The 22,161-nt window shown below is 51.5% G+C and overlaps 9 protein-coding genes and 1 non-coding gene across 10 annotated transcripts; 5 read left to right on the plus strand and 5 right to left on the minus strand.

The window, feature by feature from the left end:
* Nucleotides 1-14: 14 nt before the first annotated feature.
* Nucleotides 15-445, minus strand: K489DRAFT_58277 (uncharacterized protein). Its single transcript, XM_033608734.1, has one exon. The coding sequence runs from the start codon at nucleotides 293-295 to the stop codon at nucleotides 59-61; it is 237 nt and encodes a 78-aa protein (XP_033456798.1). The 5' UTR covers nucleotides 296-445; the 3' UTR covers nucleotides 15-58.
* Nucleotides 446-2,807: 2,362 nt separating this feature from the next.
* On the plus strand, nucleotides 2,808-3,328 carry K489DRAFT_416902 (uncharacterized protein; the record flags this gene model as incomplete). The annotated part of the gene is made up of 1 exon (XM_033608186.1): nucleotides 2,808-3,328. The coding sequence occupies exon 1, from the start codon at nucleotides 2,930-2,932 to the stop codon at nucleotides 3,326-3,328; it is 399 nt and encodes a 132-aa protein (XP_033456799.1). The 5' UTR covers nucleotides 2,808-2,929.
* Nucleotides 3,329-3,571: 243 nt separating this feature from the next.
* Nucleotides 3,572-4,736, plus strand: K489DRAFT_58335 (uncharacterized protein). Its single transcript, XM_033608735.1, has one exon. It carries the CDS (start codon nucleotides 3,815-3,817, stop codon nucleotides 4,544-4,546), a length of 732 nt encoding a protein of 243 aa, XP_033456800.1. The 5' UTR covers nucleotides 3,572-3,814; the 3' UTR covers nucleotides 4,547-4,736.
* K489DRAFT_416910 (uncharacterized protein) lies at nucleotides 4,560-5,369 on the plus strand (the record flags this gene model as incomplete). The annotated part of the gene is made up of 1 exon (XM_033608187.1): nucleotides 4,560-5,369. The coding sequence occupies one exon, from the start codon at nucleotides 4,560-4,562 to the stop codon at nucleotides 5,076-5,078; it is 519 nt and encodes a 172-aa protein (XP_033456801.1). The 3' UTR covers nucleotides 5,079-5,369.
* A 593-nt stretch (nucleotides 5,370-5,962) lies between these two features.
* K489DRAFT_412467 (uncharacterized protein) lies at nucleotides 5,963-9,616 on the minus strand (the record flags this gene model as incomplete). The annotated part of the gene is made up of 1 exon (XM_033607931.1): nucleotides 5,963-9,616. One exon carries the CDS (start codon nucleotides 9,614-9,616, stop codon nucleotides 5,963-5,965), a length of 3,654 nt encoding a protein of 1,217 aa, XP_033456802.1.
* Nucleotides 9,617-10,139: 523 nt separating this feature from the next.
* K489DRAFT_324737 (putative mRNA processing protein) lies at nucleotides 10,140-11,710 on the plus strand (the record flags this gene model as incomplete). Its single annotated transcript, XM_033601783.1, has 2 exons — nucleotides 10,140-10,950; nucleotides 11,007-11,710. 2 exons carry the CDS (start codon nucleotides 10,140-10,142, stop codon nucleotides 11,708-11,710), a joined length of 1,515 nt encoding a protein of 504 aa, XP_033456803.1.
* Nucleotides 11,711-12,203: 493 nt separating this feature from the next.
* K489DRAFT_373011 (amino acid transporter) lies at nucleotides 12,204-13,920 on the minus strand (the record flags this gene model as incomplete). The annotated part of the gene is made up of 3 exons (XM_033603387.1): nucleotides 12,204-13,052; nucleotides 13,105-13,522; nucleotides 13,592-13,920. The coding sequence occupies 3 exons, from the start codon at nucleotides 13,918-13,920 to the stop codon at nucleotides 12,204-12,206; spliced, it is 1,596 nt and encodes a 531-aa protein (XP_033456804.1).
* A 1,066-nt stretch (nucleotides 13,921-14,986) lies between these two features.
* Nucleotides 14,987-16,476, plus strand: K489DRAFT_58418 (kinase-like protein). The gene has a single exon (XM_033608736.1). It carries the CDS (start codon nucleotides 15,118-15,120, stop codon nucleotides 16,462-16,464), a length of 1,347 nt encoding a protein of 448 aa, XP_033456805.1. The 5' UTR covers nucleotides 14,987-15,117; the 3' UTR covers nucleotides 16,465-16,476.
* Nucleotides 16,477-17,359: 883 nt separating this feature from the next.
* On the minus strand, nucleotides 17,360-17,454 carry K489DRAFT_t48. Its single transcript has one exon. It is a non-coding gene; the product is annotated as a tRNA-Met (tRNA).
* A 1,311-nt stretch (nucleotides 17,455-18,765) lies between these two features.
* K489DRAFT_383342 (actin-like ATPase domain-containing protein) lies at nucleotides 18,766-22,143 on the minus strand. The gene has a single exon (XM_033605579.1). The coding sequence runs from the start codon at nucleotides 21,915-21,917 to the stop codon at nucleotides 18,870-18,872; it is 3,048 nt and encodes a 1,015-aa protein (XP_033456806.1). The 5' UTR covers nucleotides 21,918-22,143; the 3' UTR covers nucleotides 18,766-18,869.
* Nucleotides 22,144-22,161: the final 18 nt, after the last annotated feature.

Genomic DNA, 22,161 nt, shown 5'->3' on the forward strand with positions numbered 1-22,161 from the left:
GTTGGAGCTGCTCTCGTGGGTTCCAAGGTTGTCCAGACCACTGCTCTACGAGGACTGGCTATTCCTGCACGCAAATGACTACAACAATGTGGCACTTTAACATGCGGGACGGTGAACAGCTCCCACTACAGCTATAACACGACTCTGTGTAGCACTGGCGGCCAAGCATCCTGCCGGTTGTCGGACGTGTTCGTGGACGCGCAAACAGAGCCCTGACGAGCAGCGGCAGAGTAGTAGCGGGCATGGACGAGGCGCGATCGATGCAAGAAAGCTTGATGATGTCGAAGGAACGCATTGGTCTAGCCCGAATTGGTCGCCCTGACGGGAGAAAAGATGGAGAAATAACTTTTGGAAAACACCCGGAACGTCACGAACAGTGTTGAAAGTGGTGTAGACTACCTAGGTCGGTAATCGTGGCACAAGAAAAGACAAAAAGCACGACGGCTGGCCAATGAATGACGTCGACGCTCTGCTGCAACGCGTAACAAGCGTGCCGAGCAAGGTGCATGCCGCCAAGGTCATTGCTGACTGGTTCTGCTCACGTTCAGGATGGCGGTCAGGTGTTCTCTTGTAGTTGTCGCGGCTTGCATGCGTAGCGGATATCTCAAGTCGACGGTGTTGTCAAGGGAACCCTCCTAGACTTCTTCCATACCATCATGGTCGGTGAAGTTTACGCATGGAGGAAGAGGGATCAAGACGCGACATCGGACACAGAGCGGGCATGATCACAGCACACACACAGCAAACAGGCGTTTCCTGCGTGGAAAGAAAAATGACCGAGCGGAACAAGGTCATTCCATGTATCGCATAGCCTTTCGCGTGAGTGCATATTATTACAGCACACGTCACAAGAAGCAACATTCAGATATATCCGTGTCATAGGTACTGTATTTGACGAAGCACGTGTATGATGTTGGCCTATGACGATGCGCGTGCTTCATCATGGTAATGATCGGCCAGATGTGCTACGGACAACACCCCACCGAAGCCAGCATACCTACCTACCTACCTACCTAGTAGGTACGTACATGTCACATCTGCGTTCGCTGCTGCTGTTCACAACTTGAAGAAGTGACGGTCAGCTTCAGCGTGCACTTGTTCTTGGATGCAGGTGCGCTTTCAACTCTAGATACTAGTGAAACTTATGTGATGGCAACGCTAGAGCGAGGTATTGAGCCTCGCTTGTAGGCTTTCTTCATTCACGCGTGACCCTTCCTGTACAACATGTACTACTACGACAGCTCTTCTATCTTCACGAAGGAGCTCTGCAGGTTTGCGCATGTACTAACAATTCGGCTTCACTTTCCCCTCATTCCTACTGAAAGCGAGCACGGGACCATCTTGAGAACACGCTTGTATCAGGGCGTGCGGTAGCTCACGTAGGCCGTGTTGGCAGTGCATGCAGCATGTCTATAGATCAGAGGCCCGTCTCTCCAATGGTGAAGATGTAGGTTGGAGAGCAGAGTGCGCGTGATGCTTCATGCAGACACAGTGGAAAGTGCACAATGAAAAGCGCACGCGCCAGCGAGGTAGTCCGATGACTAATCTGACGCTCGCATTCTTTGATGACTGATCTCATACTGGTCAGTTTCTCCGTTTGGGTGTTCGACATACATAGGTATTCAACGAACAGGCTCTCCGGGTCATGGTCGCAATCTCAAGGCCGCACGGGCAGCTTCATAATATCAAGGATCGCGGCGGGAGCAGATTGATGAAGATAGTACGCGGTAGCCTCGTTTTGAAGGTAATCAGTAGACATCGTCGCTCTGGGTTCCTGAAATCTCGTTGGCATCTCTGTGGGGCTATCGTCATCAATGTCATCATCATCCCGTGTGCTCTGGCGAAAATCAACGTCGCTCGGGGCAGTTCTCGTCACCAACCTTGGAAGAGATCGACGCGTGCAAGAGATGTTGATCGAGCGAGTGAGTGAGTGGTCACGAATATCATTCATTCACATGGCGTCCTACCCAAAACCGCGTCACAATTGCAAATTGATGAGAGGCAGAAGAGGCAGGAATGTCATGCGGTCTCCCCGTCAAAATTGCCAGCACCGACGAAGCACAGTCGAGCACACTTCCCATTTACCAGCACCGGAGCATTGTTTTGTGCATTTCCGAGTTCCTTCGTGGTATCGACGTGACTTCAATAAATGAAGCTGTGCTACCAGAACTTATATCCATTCATCTGGAAATGCGTGAAACATGCATGCATCTTATGTGACCCTGGTTCGCTGTTGGCTCCAAGCTGAGTGACTCGAATTTTTCAGTGAACAGTCATTTCAAACCACCGGAGCCAATTCCATGCCAGCCGCGAGACACCGGACATACTATGAGCCAGTTCTGTCTTACTCAACGGGCTCTTTATGATTGTAGAATGACAGTCTGTGATAATGGCAAGCAGGCGAGTATTGGCGCCACGGTATTCAGACACAACCCTAGCAACCCCAATAAGTGCGCCAACCCTAAAGATGTCGCTGTCCGGTCCTGTCATGAAGGCGGACGAACATGAACTCACATCTCAGCGAAGCATCACTAGACTATCTCATCCTACGATCGAGAGGTTCTCCAGGTAGTCGATCGGTTGGCGGTCCTTATCCTGTGGCTTCAGGCTGCAACGCAACTGGGAGAGGTTTCCTTGCATTCGGGAATGCTGCGTATGCTCATCCGAGTGGCTATCCACTCCACAAGCCGACGTGGTGACATGCAGCCATGCCGTGATGCGCTGGTGGCCTGAGTTGCTTTTTGAGTGAGATACGAATAGTCCGTTTGGATTCACTCCACGGGCGCCTCACAACGCCAGACGAGCTGCCCCGGATTCCTTCCCATTCGTGATGAGAGGAACAGCTCCTGGAGGGTAGCAGACACCCATTCTCACATGCGCACTAAACCATTCACAGCATAAATCGAGATGCAGAGGATTGCATCACCCAATGATGGGTGACTGGCTGGGAGGCAATGTCGTTGCGCAGCATTCTGCCTTCACGTGCGCTGTGCCGCTCACCTGGGCAAGCAGAACTGTAAGAGGCAAGCCGGCAAAAGATGGCATCTGGGCGATACCCCCCAACCGAGTTAGGCTGACCGGCTCGCGTGGTGGGTGTCTAGGCGCTGGTCTGGAGCCGAGAAATCGCCTCCCACGCGATGCCACATTGTTCAGCGGTTGGGGGAGAACCCCAGAATTATCTTTCCCCGTCTGCCCGATCCTACCCATTTTCTCTGATGGCGGTTTGGCCCTGTCTCGGGCGAGAGTTCTCGACTTGTCGTCAGCCCAGCCAAGAGACGACGAGATTCAGGGCCGGGACCTGCGCCATCCCGACGGCTTGGTGTTGTAATGACAACCAGTATTCTGCATCTTTATCATCTTGCGTTGGTGATGAGATAGAGAAGAAGGGGCAAAATATGTGGCCTGACAAAGAGACTAGGGTCATGCCGCGTCTCTATCAGCAATACTGTACATCATTGCCACAGTGCGCTCCGACCGATGCTGTGAATGTTCCCCAATGAGCGCGAAGTCGTTACAGTACTTCGATATGATCGGGTTGCCGCCCATCCAAATTGACGACATGAAGCGCTCGTCATGATATCGTAGACGAGAGACTCAAGCAGGGATCGGGTAAATGAGAGAAAGTGACGACTTCCCGTTCGCCCGCCCAGCGCGGTGGTCCTCCGACGTAATGTTCGTAATCGCAAATGCGCAGTGCCAACGATGGTGATGAGACGAGGAGAATGAAAAGGATCGAGTTGAGGGCGATAGTCCCTTTTACCGGACCAGTCGGAGCGACTCTCATCATTTATCGTGATTACATTTTTATGAAAGGATGCTTGAACGGGCATGGCGCCTATCTCGTCCAAGAAAGACTCTGGGGGCACGCCCAACGCCATGCATCACGAACACCTACGCATTGGTGCACCTGAAGGTATCGCTGTCCTACAAGGATCAGCAGCAGAACCGGCTTGGTCGCCTCAACCAAAGTATACACGCATGGGCTGAGATGTCTCGGGGAAACACACGGGAAGATGAGGAGCAGGATCAAGCAGGAGAGGGACTGCGATCATCAATCAACGAGTGCATTGACAGAGAGACATTAATTGGGGGATCGAAGACTTGCTTTTCCGCTTATTCCCGGGTGGGCTGCTCTCGGCGTGCCCCGTCCGCTCCTTCCAGGCCCACTAAATCGCTCCATCCGGTGTATGCTCCACGACTCGACGGTACTCTCGATGTCACTAACAATTATATACCACTCTACTTACGTCGGTCCGCGCTCTGCCCTTCATTTCCATCCCCGTCTCCCATTGTATGCCAATCTCGAGGAAACACTCTCACATACTACTCTCACACTCAATCCTCGCCTGTCAACTGTATAACATCGACGACTGTGCGACATCCCGTCAATTTCACCGAACCATACCGATCCACGATCTATATACGGGGACCCTGCGGCTGCAACACACTGCCAGAAATTCCGCCCAACCGTTTCGACGACGTCACTCCCGCGCCGCGTGAGACTCTTCGATCAATCCACATAATTCAACACCACCACCACAACTGAGATCACATTCACAATGCCGTTCCGGGAAAAGGCCAAATCTCTCTTCCGCACCCGATCAAAAACCGAATCCAATTCCTTATCGAAAACATCCAGCAGCGAAAGTCAAAGCACAATATCGACGACGACCACCCGATGGCCAAGCAACGTCTACAAACCAGGCGAGCCTATGCCTCGCCCGAAATACCGCGCCATTCCTAAGAAAGAGCATAAGGACAAACTCGATGCCTTCAGCTTCCCCGAGGCCTGGCGCCGACGAAGTTTCCAGAGCCAGTACAGCCCCATGGGCACTCGTGCGCCCAGCCGTCGAAATTCCATTGGAGCCTCCCGTCAGAATAGCACATTCTCTCTTAGCAAGAAAAGCGCGAGTCGGACAAATAGCGTCACGAGCATCGACACCGATGATCTGAGCAGCCGCACTCGTGAGATGCACAGCGGTGCCGCGAAACCCACTCTTCTAAGCGATCAGCCCGAGCAAGAAGGCGACGATGATGTGGCCAATGGTGTGCAACCCCCTTCTGTTTTGTTGCAATAGTTATTTCAAGCACAAAGCCAGACCAGAGCAGAACCTTTCGAAAACCTCGCCTCGTCCAGAATACAGCTTTTTGCTGACCATGTCTTGACATAATTTCGCGCTTCGCAGTGGGCAAGATCGTCTCACCTCCGCGATCCTCACACGGGCCTCTATCACAACAAAGGACGCCGACGGTCATGGTCACTGCGAGCGACGTCCCTCGTCATGTGCCGTCAACGACGTCGGCGCATGATCATGAACCTTTCACTGAACATGATCTCAGTCTGGCTCTCACACGTTCACATCTGGCTGTTTCGTCACATTGATCGGCAACGCCTACAACTTCCAACTTGTCCCTTAGCCATTCCTGGAAAATTCTCGGCCCGCACGAAGCCCACGATTCGGTTTCTGTCGAGAGGACCACAATGATCAACATCCCACTTCTTCCTCATTTGAGCGTCTCTCCCGACCAGCATAGCATTTTCTTGAATTTTTCGTGCGTGGTTTTATTTGATTTTTCAGCAACATACAGCCGGCGTTGGGATTTCTTAGTTGTGGTTCGGAATAGGCAAATCCGTGTACAGGCGTCGATACGGCAAAAAGGAAATTGGGCATTTATTTAGATGCGGGTTCAAGGTTGTCCTATGTCCCAGAGGAAGTGTGTAGTATACGATTTTATGATATTCTTCGTGATCATACTCCGACTCTTCATTAATCGATTTCGAACGTACTGACGAGCTCCCCTCCGATAGAACATTGCATTTCATCAGCCCGAATGCCACGGTGAATGGTTGAGTGAAAGATATGTAGAAGCTGCGAAAATAGCGGCAATCATGACAGTACGATTTCATCTACATGTAACACCCGACGTACAAGCCGTCCACTAGCATCTCATCCCCTTCCCTTTAAAACGCCACCCTCGTCCTCATCTCCTGAATCTTCTTTTCACATTCCGCCACGCTGCGCTCCGTCTCCGCCGCAACCTTCTGCTTCCCATCATACGACAGCGCCATGAACCGCTCACACAAGTCGCCATCGATCGCGCCCTTGACGGGCAGATAGTACGATCGATACGCGAGATGGTCGCGGCCCGCGAGCGGAGGGTCCTCCGCGCGCATGCCCTGCTGCAGCGAGGTGAAGAAGTCGACGTCCTCGCGCGCAATGAAGGGCACCAGGATTCCCAGCGTGCCTTGCAGACCTGCCCAGAAAAGCACGTCCTGTCCACCGGCTACCAATGCCGTCTTTTGCATGCTGACGGGAATGTCCTGTGCGTAGTAGTGCGCGCGGAGATCTAGCCGGTACGGCGTGCCGTGGAGGTAGGATCGTTCGTTCATGAGGTGCGCTGTTGCGTTGTCTTCGTCTGCTTCCTGACTGGCTTGCGGGGGACATCGCACGACCCAAAGGTTGCCGAATTTGTCGCCGCCCGCTACGGTCTCGTAATCCATCATGGCGGAAGCCGTGGTCCAACGCTTGACGGTGTCGTCGACGAACGGAATGAGGCGGTTGAACTTCGGCTTGAAGACGACGTATGTGACGCTCTCGCACACATCGCCGCAGATGATACGATTGCCGCTAGCCTCTAAGGTGACGATTTGATTGGGTGCTGCATTGACTCCGCGGCTCTTGCGAAGCAATTTCTTCATGCCGATGTCGTAAATGACGAGGTCTTTGCCAATACCGGCGGCCAGCCGTCCTTTGAAAGCCATGAGCGCATAAACGGGGCTCGCTACATCAGTTTTGTGAACGAGGTCAAGCTTCGTGCCGTCTTCGGTGATGTGATATATGTGGATGAAGCCAGCACTGGTTTTGTTAGTGCCTGGTGACATGTGTTGTCCTGTGCCGACGGCGAGGTAATGGTCCCAGTTCTTTTCTTCGAATTGTACTACTGCACAGCAAAGAGCGGCCTCATTCTCGCCGAGCTCAATCGTCGTAGTGACAGCTTTCCGATAGACGGGATCAACGGCTTGAATACACGATGCCCAGTGATCGGTACCATGGGAAACGCCGAGATGCTTTTCGAGCGCTGTCGCTGCTTCATCATCCTCAATGCTGCCACCACGAAGTTGTGCTCGAGTTGCCTCGGAAAGGGTGTTGGCGTCGCTTTGTACCACATACCACACTGGGAAGTATGGTGAGCGATCGAATGCTCGAGGGGTATATTTCAGATCAACCGAAGTTGTCGACAAGCGCTCGTTGATGGACGTGATTTCAAAGATCAGCAGATTTGATCCTTGGATCGCACACAGGCCAGAGTTCTGAAAAGGCGTGTTGAATGTCCGTGCAGCCTCGAAATATCCCTCTGTGACAAGCGGGGTGAGGGTGAATAGGCGCGATTGTGGGTGGTTGTATGCCAACCAAGGTCGACTAGAGCATGCCACGATACAATCCTGATCATGCAGTCGAACGGGACAAAGGCGAGGCGATCTTGTGCCGATGAACTTCGTACGAGTATCTCCGAGCTCACCTGTGAGTTCGTCAAGCACTGCACGAAGGTACAACCCTGATTCCAGGCCAATATGTACGTTGGTCACCATGGTCTTGGAGTTGGCATCGATCATCTCGATAAGCTCCAGCGAGGTGGGGATAGCGGAAAGCGCTTGGACCGTTCTTACTTCTAGCAATGAACTTGTCTCGATACTTATGACGCGAATCGTCGAATCAGCACAGCCAACAACTGCGAATTTGGCTTGTTGTCTTCCCGGCGGTGTTGTGCCTACTGCTAGAGAAGTAATCTTGTCGTCCATCTCGGGCATGTCTTCGAGTTGTTGCAGAACACCATCCTCGTCCATCATGAAATAGACCAGCTCACCAGAACTCAGCCCAATCAACATTTGATGACTGTTCGAAGATGCTGCAACGATGGTAGTATGCTTCGGTGTTTCCCAGTCGTTCACAGCGCCAGATTCCAAGATACTTCGGATACCGCGGGCGTGGACCTGTATCCGCGTGGCATCGCCCATCTGGTTGGCATGGATCGTTGCTCGGTTTTCCATGAATCCAGAATCTTCCAGCTGCTCAACTGAGTCTGTGATAGAGCAAGCGACGGTCATCTGGGCATATTGACTCGTGATAAGCAAATAGCTGTGGTATTGATCGGTAGCCCGATGCTTCATCGGGAACAGATTATCATATGGTACATTCCCCATAGGATTCTGGATAGGCTCCTCTACCGTTATGCCGTACCTCATGGTCTGCAGACGACTACGTGTGCCGGATCCTTGTAGAGTGTAAATTTGTGGCGCATCCTCGTTCGTAAGGTTTGCGACTTTAGCCTTAATCAGTGGGTGCGAGCCAGGCACCTCCATTGAAAGGCTACACATGGTGAGTTCTCGTGGCTGGAAAAAAGTGGGCTCGATCTTTTCTGTTGGATCTGGTGATACACCTTCTGAGCTAAAATTGTTGTGTGGTTCGTATTCTAGATCCTGGGCCAGATCATCGATGTGCATGAGCTTGCTGCAACCGTTCTCGGCCAGAATGTAAAGAAAACCTCGTTTATGCAGCACCATTTGTCGCGCTACTGGGAATGTGTCGTAGTACTTCAGATGCATGTATTCAGGAACAGCCGGATCTTCGCCCACGATGTCGAGCCTGAACACATCGCCATCGTCAGTCTGCAGCAGAAAGAAGAAAGTGTGAGTACTCCGCTTGACGTGAAGACAACCCGCGACAATGCATCGATCGCGAGTCTGATCCTCAGTCAGACCTTTCCTTCGAGGTATGGCAATCGACATTGACGCCTGTGTATTATGCCGGTAGTAGATCCGCCCTTCCGCACACACCAATACTCCTGAAGGGCCGTCTTGTCCACCAGGCACAGCGAAAAGTTTGTGCGCGGAATAATCTACCGGATCACTCCAACTCTTGACAACGTGGTTTAAGCCTAGGTCAACCGTGTAGTAGACAAGGTGCTTCTCCCGGCGCTCGTAGGCAAGTCCAGTCGAATCTGTATCGGCTTGCGTATAATCGACTTCGAGAGCAGCAAAGATTGGTTGATCCCAGTAAGTGTCCAGAGCACAAATATCGAAGCATAAACAGGCCCATTTGTTTGCCTCATGGGGACTTGAGATCAAAATCTCGTTCTCGCCTTGTCGGGTCAAGAAATAGACGACCTTGTTCTTTTCCGCACTGGCAAGCATCAGACAGCGACCACGCGGGTCTACAGCAAGATACTGACCGGGCACTGTGCGCCTGATTCCAGATTTCCCAAACGTTTCTAAATGAATCCTGCGGAACTTCATCTTTTCACTGTCGAAATCGAGGACAGTCACGCGACCTGAATCTGTTGCTACAACGAGCTGATCAGTCGATGTGCCAGGGACCCGGAACGCTGCAACGCGACGCACGATGCCGAAAACATCATGTTCAGCGATTGTCTCCACCCGTCGTCCCGCGACTGTCGTGTCAATGACACGGTGGAGCAATACGCGTTGACCACGAGCCTCAAAAATCTGCTCATTCTTCTCGCCTGGAATTACGCTGCACACGACGGCTGCAGTGGGTGCGGAGGACTGCTCCAGCGTGAGGGCGTAGAAAGCCTGCGTCTGCTGGATATTGGCCATGATGTTGGTTGTTCCGCGCTATGCGGTGGAGTCGTCCACAGTGTAAACTATGCTCCTTCTCTTCGGCGTCGGCAAGTTGGTCCTGTGAGCCGCGGGAAAGGATCGCTCGTGGCGCGCAAATCGCGATCTGTGTCGCAGGAACGTCGTCAGGCGACTTTTTGAATGTGTTTAGAACTCCTTTAAACGCGCATGATCAAGCACTCAGGTTCCTGCTGTATCCGTTCGGCATTGCTCGTACCAATGGTCGTGAGGTAATCGTTGAAGCGTTAATATGGGAAACAGGAACGAGATCTACAGGCTCGTGAGGTAGATCGACAAATTCGTGAAAGCTACCTGTATCGCATGCGCTATCAACCAAGCTGCATCTCCAGAAGAACCGCACGAGTCAAGCGGCGTCCCCAGATTTATGCGGCCGACTTCCCCATTTGGCAAGGACAGCGAGCTTCACATTTCCCAAACGACTTGTCATTGACAGCTACATCATTGCTGCCTTTAGCCCAATAGCATATGCCATCGCACCAGCATGGCTGCCAAAGGATCATGCCGGAGATGTCTGCAGTTGACTACGGCTGCAGCTGCTCCTACGACAATCCGCGCACCTATTCGAAAAGCATTCTCGACATCAGTATCGCGCAATTTGCAACGATCAGGTAGCCAACAGCGTGCAACTCCGACTACAGAAGCATCACGATCCAACTGGTCTAACACAGGCTCCAACTATGTGAGCTCAAATCAGGCAGCCTCAGACTTGCACGACGAGCAATCGACTCGCGTTCTGCTCCGCAAGAACAACCTCTTTCATCCCTTCAGCAAGTCCCCTTCATCGCGGATACGAAAGCGAGCTGCTTTCATGCGACAGAATGCATACTGTCCTCATCCTGATCACCGAGCGACTCGAGCTGCCACCTCACCCAACGATCTAGAACTCCGAAAGACAGGCTCAATGGCCCCTGCGCATGTACACTATGAATGTCCGGATTGTGGTATACCAGTATCCTGTAGCGAAGAGCATTTCGTGGAGGACTACGAGAGCCATCTTGAGATCTGTCACATTCTGCGGCAGATTAACGAGGACGATCATGATCTCGTGAGCGGGCGATTCTTTGCAGAATACAACTATCCGGGCGCTCAGATTGATGAGGCACAGGCGAACTTGACAAATTGGGATACCATGATGTACAGTCGAGAATTCGAGGCAGTCAACGACGAGCGAGCCCTTCGACAGGTCACACGTCTCCTGACATATCCAATCACCATTGCCAGTGTGCTGCACGAGCTCAGTCCATACGGCCTCAAGAATGGAATCACACCCGAGGGTCTCCGTTCGCTCAGCGGTAAGCTCTTGTCACTTGGGGTATAGCCACTGCTTGAAACTAATGTGTTTGTCCAGCGCTACGATATACTCTTCATCCTCCCCGGACTGGTGCCAATGCCGATATCAAAGGTCTGCGACCGAATCCTCCACCCGTTCGTCTCTTCATCCTCGGTGCACGTGCAGAATCAAGTCTTCCACGCGAAGTATGGCTGCAACTTGCACATCTCTTCCCACGCTCGACATTCCATCTTGTATTCATCGGACCGGAATCAATGGCGTCTCGGGAGCATGAATTTCCACTCCCAGAGCGCACTCCAGGAAACCCATTTGGCGCAATTGTCGAGGATAGACTGGGTGGTGCGATGAAGATTTCCACATACGTCGACTACTTCCACACTCTACACAACGCGCAACACTTCTATCCTTACGATCCTTATTTCGATGCCTTCGTGCTGTTCCATCCGGGTCTCGGACACCCAGCCACCTCCCACGAGTGGGCAGAGACCTTACCGCAGCTGCTAGAGACCAAGGTACCTATCATCTGCACTGGCTTCACCGAGTACGATATGCAGCGGGACATCGAGTGGGTCACAAAGCAAGCACGAGGCGAGATGGACATAATCATTAACCCAATGGAGAATCGATTCAGAAGTCTAAGGTGGGATCTGAACGATCTCGATCCAGGTGACATCAATTGCGCAAACTATGGCGTGTGGGGATTCCGAGGCAAGCGCTACGAGACGGACGAATATCGCGGCGGGCAGCAGCAGCAGCAGTAGCATGTACTAATACTTAGAACGTCTGCCACGAAGCTCAAAGAGAGGGGTAGAACCAGTCAATATAAATTGCCTTCGCAAATGAGAAGCGCTAAGATTCGCAGTACAAAGATATGATGATACGATAAATGTATATCTACTCTGACGCGATGACAAACCACCCTCAAGCACAGCCAGATAAGTAAGCGACAGCCTCCAAGATTTCCAAGATGGACATTTGTACGCTGAGTCCAAGATCTATGGCCATACCCAGAGTTCACGTCGTTCAATTTGTCAACCCAATTATTTCGTACACGAGCTCGTATCACCTATCGAATATTGAGTCAGCCGCTTGATTTGTGTGATTGTGGCGGAGTTGTAGTGTTGATGTGAGAAAGCATTTTCAGTAGGAACAATTGGTATATTATAAAAGAACCGTCATGGTAATCCGGATCGAGTAACGTAGATTTCATCATTGCAAGGGAGTTGGAACCAGAATGAGTGTGAAACATACCTTCTAAGAATGTGTTTGTGTCACTGGTTTCTTCTCCTCATTTATGTCGTCTCGCGTCTGATTAGGAGAAAAATCTTCCGACGAAACTTCCTCGGCGCTCAGGACGTGATGATTGATTTCGAACTTGGGACCTGTGAAATTCTTTCGTCCGTCGAAGATCCAGGTAATCATGCTAATTGCGAACACGATAGCGAAGGCCACAACGCAGTAATTCATATTCATGCCGTTCACGGGCAACTCGGGCGGGAATAGGAATAAAACTGTGGTCAATACCACATAGCAGACTCCGATGATATTGGCAATCCAAGCGAACCATTCTGGCATGATGAAGGCTCGGGTAGATGGGAGCATCCTTCGCCCACGCAGACAATTGATCGCCACTGGCATAGCGTAAGAGATGCCTAGAGCGACGACGGAAGCGGCGATGATAGCACTGAACGCGCTGGACGAGCCAATGAGGATCAGACCGAATATGACAACAACCAGGGTGGTGAGGCCCAGCGCCTCCAGTGGAACATCGAGCTTCTTGTGCACGCGCGCAAAGAACTTCGAGAACGGAAGCCCTCCATCACGCGCAAAAGCGTATGTCATGCGTGATGAAGTTGTCATGGCTGAGTTTGTTGCGAACATTATACAAACCAGCGGAAAGATCAGTAAGCAGACAGTTCCAGGTCGGCTTCCAGTGGCATGAAGAATGATCTGTCCAAGAGGGCCGTATCGTGACTCGATAACATCTGGGATGCTGCCCGCAACAAAGAGTAAGCACACGAGGAAGACGAATCCTGTGCCTATACCGATGGCGACACAGTAAATCATGATTTTTGGGCCTTCAATAGCAGCATTAGGGATTTCCTTTGGCAGGTCAGCGCTTGCACATGGCCAGTTTAGACATGCGGATACAAACCTCGATCATATGTGCAGTGGCATCAAAACCTGTCAGCCCGAGTCCAGCCTGAAGTAAGCCTAGCAACCAGGCGACTCCATCGGGCCAATTGGTCTCGTTTTGGAATTGTCGGAACACAACATCTGCCGAGTTGTAGTTCGGCGAGGCACAGGCGAGGACCGTGATGCTGATAACGACGAATCCTAACACGCTCCAAACAATGGCAGCTTTATTGACCAATGGTAGCAAACTGTTTGCGAAAGCATTCAAAAGGGTAGTGACCAGGATATACCCGATGAAGATGAGAAATTGCTGCCAGGGCTGAGGAGTAAAGTCCAGTTCATGCATGGCGACGATTCCTAGGATCAGCTGGCTTCCGAGGAGGCCACCCACGGCAACGAGGGCCATCCATCCAAATACATTAATCCATCCTGTGACCCTGGACAGATCATTCAGTATGAGTGCACATGGTTGTTGAAAGCTTCCCGTTGCTGCACAAGCAACTCACCAGCTCAATATAGGCATATATCTCTTCCAGCTGATCACAGCAACCCAATGATACTGTCCTCCTGCGCTTGGGAAAGCAGAAAGGAACTCCGCCAAACTGGCTGCCAAACATAGGTTGCATAGTCCCGCGGCGACAAGGCCCCATAGGACGACGGTGGGACCTCCACTGGGGAGAGCGAGGTTGAGCGAAGTCGAAAAAGCCGTCCAGGAATTGAGCGTGGCGAACGCAAGTCCTAGCATAGACAGCGGGCTGAAATTCCTCTGCAGCTCTTGCTTGATGCCCAGGGCAGCGAGATGCGCATCGTCGGTGATGACACTCCTTCGACGCATGGTTGATGATGTGTTACTGCATCATCAAAGAGTTCAAGACGCATTCACAAGGTGAACACGTCCTGAGACAGATGTGACGAGCATAAGTGTCGTCTCGTGCCGCATGCTCGACTTCTGATCGGCAAGCCGAAGGAGCTCAACAAGGGTGTGGAGCGCCTTTTGGCTGCAGATTGTGTTGGAGTGAGATTGCTTATCATGCTTTCCACAAAGGACAGTACTCGCATGTAGACACTTTGATAATCACAAACGCCAACACCCATCCGCTCCTCTTTCAAGAATAACACCGACGGGATCAGAGATTGCGCGGTCAAAACAGCGCACAGCCCGGAATTTCCTCGGCCACACTGGCTCATCCCCGTGTGCGAGCCAACACAGACCCCATTTTTGGCTTCACCTCCGTGAACTCCACGGCTCCTCCTGCAGGTGCCACTAGCCCTAGAAGTTACCACGATTTGCTGTATCAGTTCACGCATCGCAGAGACCGAACATCATATTAGTCATGCGAGTGAATGAGTTCGATGACACCTGCACCAAGCTGTGTGGGAGATATTGCCGGGAGAGAAGTATATAAATGAAGTGACAATGTTATTAGATCATGTTTCGCGTCCAGGTCACAAGACGCTACTTCAACACGGTATAAGCGCTACGGATACACGAACTTGAGCACGGCGACAAGGCTACAAGTGAGCACTGTGATATTTGGTTGCTTTGCGACGATCAAGGATGCCACCTGTGTGAAGCCCTCGGGCCGAAAATGGCATGGTCTCGTCAGCCAAGAGAGATTTCTGAATAAGATATCTCTCGTGCGACTGCTCCACCACACATGTTGCCTTAACTACGTTCCTTACATTGATCCAGGGGTGCGCGCAGGACGCCATGTCTATTCCTCTGGCACCTGTCAAGATATTGCCCGAATCATGATCCCGAACAGTTAGTCATCCAGGATATCTTGGTGACAGCCTTGTGTCGGCTGTGCAACCATGGGACAAGCATTATCCTGTAAGACGCCGGAACCACCACTGCTGTCGAAAGGCTGTTCGGGAGGCATCGAGAACAACCTTTCCGTGTCGGAAGAGTAATGGACTCATGTGGTCTCATCATACTTAGTATATCTGCTGAATATGTCCGCAATCGATTTTCGAGACGTTGAATAGCCTGTGTTGAATCGCTCCGAACTGATATCTTCTTGTCGGCCACATGACACTCCAAGCAAACGTTAACAGGCTTTGGCTCTTGCTCTGCCACTTCCGGAGAGCCTATGAGCTCGATGAGGACTTGTTCGACGCTAATTTGGAGGAAGAAACCCTTGCACATTATGATCGTAACAAGTTTCTCCCACTGAAAATCGGTCAAGTTCTCGTCCGGCGATATAAGATCCTCGGAAAACTTGGGTATGGCAGCCAGGGAACGATATGGCTCTGTTTTGACAAGAAGACGAAGACTTATTTGGTTTTGAAGGTTATTGTTGCTTTGCCATGGAATCTGAATGGCTGGTCTTACGAGCTCACGTCACGCGAGGTAGTCGCCGATGCTCGATGCCGTAATGCAGCTTCCTACCACGCAGATAGTAGAGGGATTGAACATATCCGGCTTGTCGAGATGTCTTTCCTGATCGACTCACGTCTTTCACCTGGTCTGTCACATCTCTGTATCTTTCACCGTCCAGCACTCATCGATGTCAGTACACTTCAACGACGCATGAAGGACAAGAGATTCGATGCAAAGGCGCTGCGGATGATCCTCAAATCAGTCCTCATGGCACTTGACTTTTTGCACAGGAAGGCCAAAATCGTGCATTGTGATGTCAAAGCGGACAATATCCTATGCAATGCTCTGAACGACACGATCTATGGTGCAATTGCTGAGAAGCTACGAAAACAGCACGTTGTGACGAAGATCGACAGGAAAGACCAAAGGAGGATTTACAAGTCCACGACTTTTGAGGATTTCTTGCACGAGGTGTCTTTCGATAACGTTTTGCTGGGTGACTTCGGCGAAGCGGAGATGGGAGTAGGAGTCGGCGACCAGAAGGGATGGACGTCAATGTGCAACGATCAGTATCGACCCCCCGAGATTCATCTCGAGATGACCTGGGGAAGTTCTCTCGATATCTGGGCCGTGGGTGTGTTGACGTGGCGTTTGTCTCAAAACCAGTTGCTGTTTGGTGGGTCGGATGACAGACGAAGTTTAACCACGGAGGACTTCCTCTCTCGCATGCATACTATCCTCGGGCCACCACCATTGAATTTCCTCGAGAGAAGTCCGAATGCCCGTCGATTTTGGAATGAAAAGGCCGAATGGATCGGCAAAACGTGGGATCCTCCACTGACTTGGTCTTGGGACGATCGTGAGTCAAGCTTTGATGGTCAAGAGAAGCGAGCCTTCATTCGATTCCTCAAAGCAATGCTACGTTGGCGACCCGAAGACAGGAGGACAGCGGAAGAGTTGCTAGCAGACCCTTGGTTGAACGCGAGCTTCGAGTGCCACACAGAAAAAGCATGCTACGTTGGTCGACGACTGAGCGATGCCTTGCCTTCAGCATGACTTCTCACATCAAGCGACAGTACATCAACATGTTTTCGTAGTTTTGATCCTGCGCAACTCCGTGCTCCCTTGAGCATGCTGATGATTAATCACTTGCGAAATACGCCGCTGACAAATCATATGCCTTTCCTTTCTCGTGTTCCAAAATGACCTGACTGTGATTCTCACGTTCATCGGACCCCTGAGCAGACCAGTCCTATCACGCTGGCCCTTCACAGGGATTCCCTATTTAAAAACGCAAATCAATACAGTAAGACATGATATGGTATAGTCTACAACGATAGAGTCGTATCATTAACCTATATACTTGATCTATAGAACGGAGGTCTCATAACAGATCAAGCTAAGCTTGAGTCATCCTCAGATCTGAGGTGCTGAAAGCATTTGAGCTACACAATCATGACCTAAGAATGCGATTGGAAGCGGGTGTGAAAGGTGAACGGACATGCTATGTGCAATTTTGCAACCTTCGCCGCCTTGGGTATGTCTGCTTTTGATCAAATGCTCTAAGCAAGTGGTGTACCACGTACAGTTCTGTCTCTGCCTATTTGGATTTGGTTCGTAGGATTTCAGCGACTTATTCAAACTCTCACCTTCCCTCTGATAAGTGATTCTAGATCCAGGCAGATCGTAGAATAGCGCTCTTCTTCAATTGTTCGATCCGGATATATATATGCAGACACGGCACGAACGGCCGACGGTCCTTCACCTGACCGGAGTCGGGATTTACTACCCGAAGCTAATCGGGCGGCCGTGGTCTTTACAGTCGTCGCAACCAAGGCAGCCCAGTGCGGATAAGGGAGGCAAAATGATCTCGTGCCGGATCTATGATCCGGCAAAGAAAAGAGGTGAACGGGGGCAAAAAGGATGGCGACAATCATGACAACTGTAGCTGTGCCCGAACTGAGAATCGAACTCAGATCTGAGGATGACTCAAGCTCAGCTTGATCTGTTATGAGACCTCCGTTCTAACCATTAAACTATTCAGGCTAAGGATACAATGTATCGTTGTGTGGGGGCAATGCAGGGATAACAATATGATCGTGTGTTTCTTTTCCGAGATCCTCGCAGAAATCCAGGCGAGAAATGAGTGTTCTGCGGCGTTGCGGGTCCAGGATGACGCTAGCGCAAGCCAGCGTGCACCACTGAAGCGCAGGTGGGGTTCGTACAACCAGAATTTCGTCAGGGCGCACTACTCCCATGTGGGGCTGTGAGCGTGTGGAGCCCAAGTTGGTGTAGCGGGTTGTAGAACCAAGAACCGTAGATGCCCTGAAGGGTAATAATGATGCCGGAACGACGGACAACGGCATAAGAGGAAACAAAGATCGAGGAGGCGATAAGCACGACAACCAAGATCTACGATGCGGAAAAGATTTCGGAGACATTCACTCCGATGGCGTCCGGCGAGCCACGTTGCGAAATTCAATGAACAGTGACACTGCAGGCGTGGCAATCGCATGGTGATCAGCGGTCATTTCAGTGAAATCGTAGTTGTTCACGAGTACAATTGATATGATGCGATTGCGTGTGACGGGACAATTGATCGGCAATTTCACATAACAGGTGATGGACAAATTCACACGACCGATGACGGACAAATTCACATGATAGACGATGTATGATTCCACACGACCAATTGTGAGCCGTGAATGAATTCGCAGGATACTTCACAAATGATCTCCTTTAGTGGATGAGATCAATTCAACGAATCAGACGAGAGAAGAAAATAATGACTTCTCACAACAGGTGACTTTCGTTCCCCGATCAGCCGGAATGCTCTGTCCGACACAAACCACTTGACTCAAAGACACCAAGTTGGCCATGGGCTCATATAGCCCCACGGCTTCACTTTTGCAGGCACCGAGGTCTTCGTAGCATTTCAGTCACCCCGTGATAACAGCCCCGGCGAGGAGACAAACAACTCGCATGCCCATTACATCCTTTGCTAAATGGCTGGCGAATCCTCCAACACAGAGCTTACGAAAAACAGCGGTGCATGTTTTGTCATCGCTGTTGAGCAAAGGGTACATCTTCGATCCTTAGCATGGATGCATTTTGTGCGGGGGGCTTTGCTGCCGTGCTATAACGATGGTCGTATGTAAAGGCCTTTATGGAAAGCGGCGGAATCAATGTAAAAGTATGTCTTCCCTCCTGGGGTATAGATAATCACCAGATATACGCCTGGGCTCCTGTCCTTGTATAGCGGCGTGATGTGTCAGCGCTCAGAGTCTCAAGTGATTAGTCAACAGGAAATTGCACTGACCTCACCAACAAGTGTCTCTTTCAACAAGGATGGATAGTCTCACAAATTAGACACAGCAAAGAAAGGAAAATGTGAGGTCCCACCACATGTGACATTCCTTCTCATTCCCATGACAGATCTATATAGAAAATCATATCTACGTTTACAATTCATCTCTCGCCCTCGGCTCTCTGATGGAACCGAGGAGATCCTCAATGCTCTCCGATCCAAAGGCAGGCTTCTCAGCAGCTTCAGGCTCAGCAGCGGGCGGAGGACCGGTGGGGGTCTCCTCATCGTTGGCGGAAGCCGGCTCGCCAAGGATGTCGTCAGCGTTCTTCACTCCGCCCGCGGTGCTCTTGCCCTTCTTCGCGGCCTTGGTCTTGGGTGCCTTGGCTTTCTTGCTGGAAGTGGTGGGTTTGGTCGCTGCTTTCATCTGCTTGTAGACTAGGTCGCGCATGGAGTCGGCGACCTCGCTGATTTTGGCCTCGAGGTCTTTGATGCGGAGGACGGGTTCTGCGAAAGTGTCTAGGGCATTTTGCTCTGCAACCTTCTTCTCTAGCCAGTCTTTTGCAGAGTCGTAGGTCGCTCGGATGCTGGAGACATCAAGGCTGGCGTAAGGGTTGAATTCGGTGGTCGTAGTCGATTTTGATGCCGATGAGGTGGCTGTCGCGGAAGCCTCAGGGTCGACGGGCTCATCATCGGTGCCGGTTGTCTCGGCTGCGTCGGCGGTGGAAGTTTCGGTCTTGGCCTTTTCGGCAGCTGAACTTTGAGCTTGAACCGCCGAGGCAATGCTGTCCTCCATCGTGACAAGGAGCTTGCCCATGGAGTCTAGAGATTCTTGCAGCTTCTTGATGACGGCGGGACGGTTCTGGCCTTCTTTACGACGGCTGACGATTGGGTCGACAAGCTTCTTGAGACTTTCACGCTTCTCCTTTAGCGTGTCGCGAGTAGCCTTGGCCAAAGTGCCAGGGACCTCCATCCATTCCTTGACGGATTGCAACACAGAGCTGATCTCGTCTCGCTGAGCCTTGGTGCTCACGCTCTCGTAGTCGGTGTTCTCCAGTAGATCACGTACGTAGTAGGTGAAGCTTTCCAACAGGTTCAATGCTTCTTCACGAGCAAGTCGAGCAAGATCAGAGCTGTCAAAGGACACGAAACGATCGCGAATGTCCTGAAGCTTGGACTTTTCCACTGGCAGACCGCCCGCAGGAGTCGACGTCACTTGGACGTTGATGGACTCGGTGCGCTTCTTGGGAGCCTCCGAAGCCTTCGCAGAGTCGGCGGAACCAGAGCTAGTTGCAGTCGACGCTTCCTTCTTCTTGGCCGATTTCGTGGATGTGCTAGTGTCAATCTCCTCGACAGGCGCTTCATCCTCTCCCTCATCGGATTCCTGGTCCTTTTTCTTTCCAAATCCGAGCCAATCCTTGACAGTGTCGCCGACACTTCCAGCCTTGGGTACATCATCGACCTCGCAGCTCACACTTCCGCCAACGACTTCCGGCAGGCTATCCAGACTGCCCAGGCGGAAGCTGAATTTGGTCGTAATATCCGCTTTCTCGCAGCCGAATTTGGCGTTCAGCTCTTGCACGGAAAGTGTAAGGTTGACAGACTCAACATCAAGAACTGGGTAGTGACGGTCATCGACGACCTGGGTGAATTGGAACTTGAAATCTTCCTTGTCCTTGAAAGTCACCTGCTTAATGGTGGCTCCCGAACCGGATTGTGAGCTGGGAAGGAACAGGTCCTGCCTCTTGACCTTCTCCTTGTCGGTGTAGAACAACGAAGTGGTGTAAGCAGCGAGATCAGAATCACGGATTTCTTTCACTTTGAAACTTGCTGAGAGACCCGCAGCCTTGAATGCCGCTCCGAACACGGCAGACTCATCTGCGTTGACACTGTTGCGCAATTTGCTGGCATCTCCAGCAATCTTCTCGAGACGGCTGTGTACGAAGGGAGTTCTTACGGCACCACCGTGAAGGATGATAGAGTCAACGTCCTTCATGGTCAGCTTCGCCATCTTGAGAGCGTCCTCGATGGGCTTCTCAACGCGATCGGCAAATCCCGACACCAGCGCCTCAAAGTCGGCACGGGACAACTTTGTGCGCAGGTCAATGTCAGGCAGAATCTCCTCGAAACTATTGGAGGTCTCCGAGTTGGCACTCAAGATCTGACGCGCCTTCTCGGCCTCCTTGAAAAATCGGCCCATGGTTCGTCCATTGGACTTGACCTCCTCGATGGAAATACCCTTGCTCTTCACATCCGACTTGGCCATGAGCTTATTGACGAAATCGTCCATGATGACATGGTTCAGGCTGTCTCCGCCCAGAGTGCGATCCCAGCCTGCACCAAGGACAGCAACTTCTTGCACTGTCTTGTTGTAGCGACCGATATCCTTGACACTTCGAGATTGGAATCGGAGTAGAGTAGCGCTCGTAGATCCAGCGCCCATGTCGAAAACGAGGTGGTATTCTGGCTTCTCACCCTTTGTAACAAGGGGGAAGGTTCTCGTCTTTGCGTAGTCCAATCCGACAGCCAGACCGTCCGAGATGAGGGCGTTGACACGGAGTCCGGCGTAATCGGCGGCTCTCGAGATGGCGCGTCGCTCCTCGGCGGTGAAGAAGGGAGGGATAGTGATGACCACATCTTCGACAGAGGAACCTTTGCCTGCCATTGCAAGCGCATTTCGCTTGATGTTTGCCAGTTCCATGCCAACGAGCTCCTCCACGGTGAATGGTACTGTGTTTTCCGCAAATCCACTGCTTCGGAAAACTGTCGCACCAAGCGGCTCCTCGTGCTCGATCTTGAGAGCCGGATATCTGGCCTTGTACACCGCTCTCTTCTCGTCCGCCTCTTCATTTGCTTGCAGACCCAGGAGGAACTTCAGGTTGGGGAAGACTTCGCTGGGAAATCGGCCTTGCAGAGCAAGGGCATCGCTGCCATAGACTCGCTCGGGATAGACATCCTTGCCAGTAATGATTTGGTTCTTTTCGTCCCTGCTAGGTTTGAACGCCAATGCAGCCACCTCTTTCCGCTTGGAGTCTTTCGTGAGAACAATGTCGAGAGGGACTCCAGGCTTGATCAGTGCGGCTTTGATGTGTAAAGTGCCGAAATCGATTCCGAGGACTGCTGCTTTCGCAGTAGATACGAAGAGGAATAAGAAGACTATGCATAGGCCCAATGGCGCAATGCGCCGTTGGTTTATACACAGCATTTTGTGTTTGTCTGGATTTCTCCCAGGCGTTGTGAAAAGTCGTATGCGCAGCAAAGCTTGATGCTCTTTAGCTGTGCAGCATTGAGACAGTCCAAGCTGAAGACTTCCAAGGTTGTCCAAAGCACAGGTGTGGTCTGCTCAAGTGGGGAAATAGCACGATGGAAAGAGGCCACTCAATTAATTGTTATTATTACAGGAGGATATACTGGTGCGAAGTGGCCTCAGGATCCAATGCAATGCACAA

Source organism: Dissoconium aciculare (genome assembly GCF_010015565.1).
Source record: "Dissoconium aciculare CBS 342.82 unplaced genomic scaffold K489scaffold_12, whole genome shotgun sequence".
NCBI classification, from domain to species: Eukaryota; Fungi; Ascomycota; class Dothideomycetes; order Mycosphaerellales; family Dissoconiaceae; genus Dissoconium; species Dissoconium aciculare.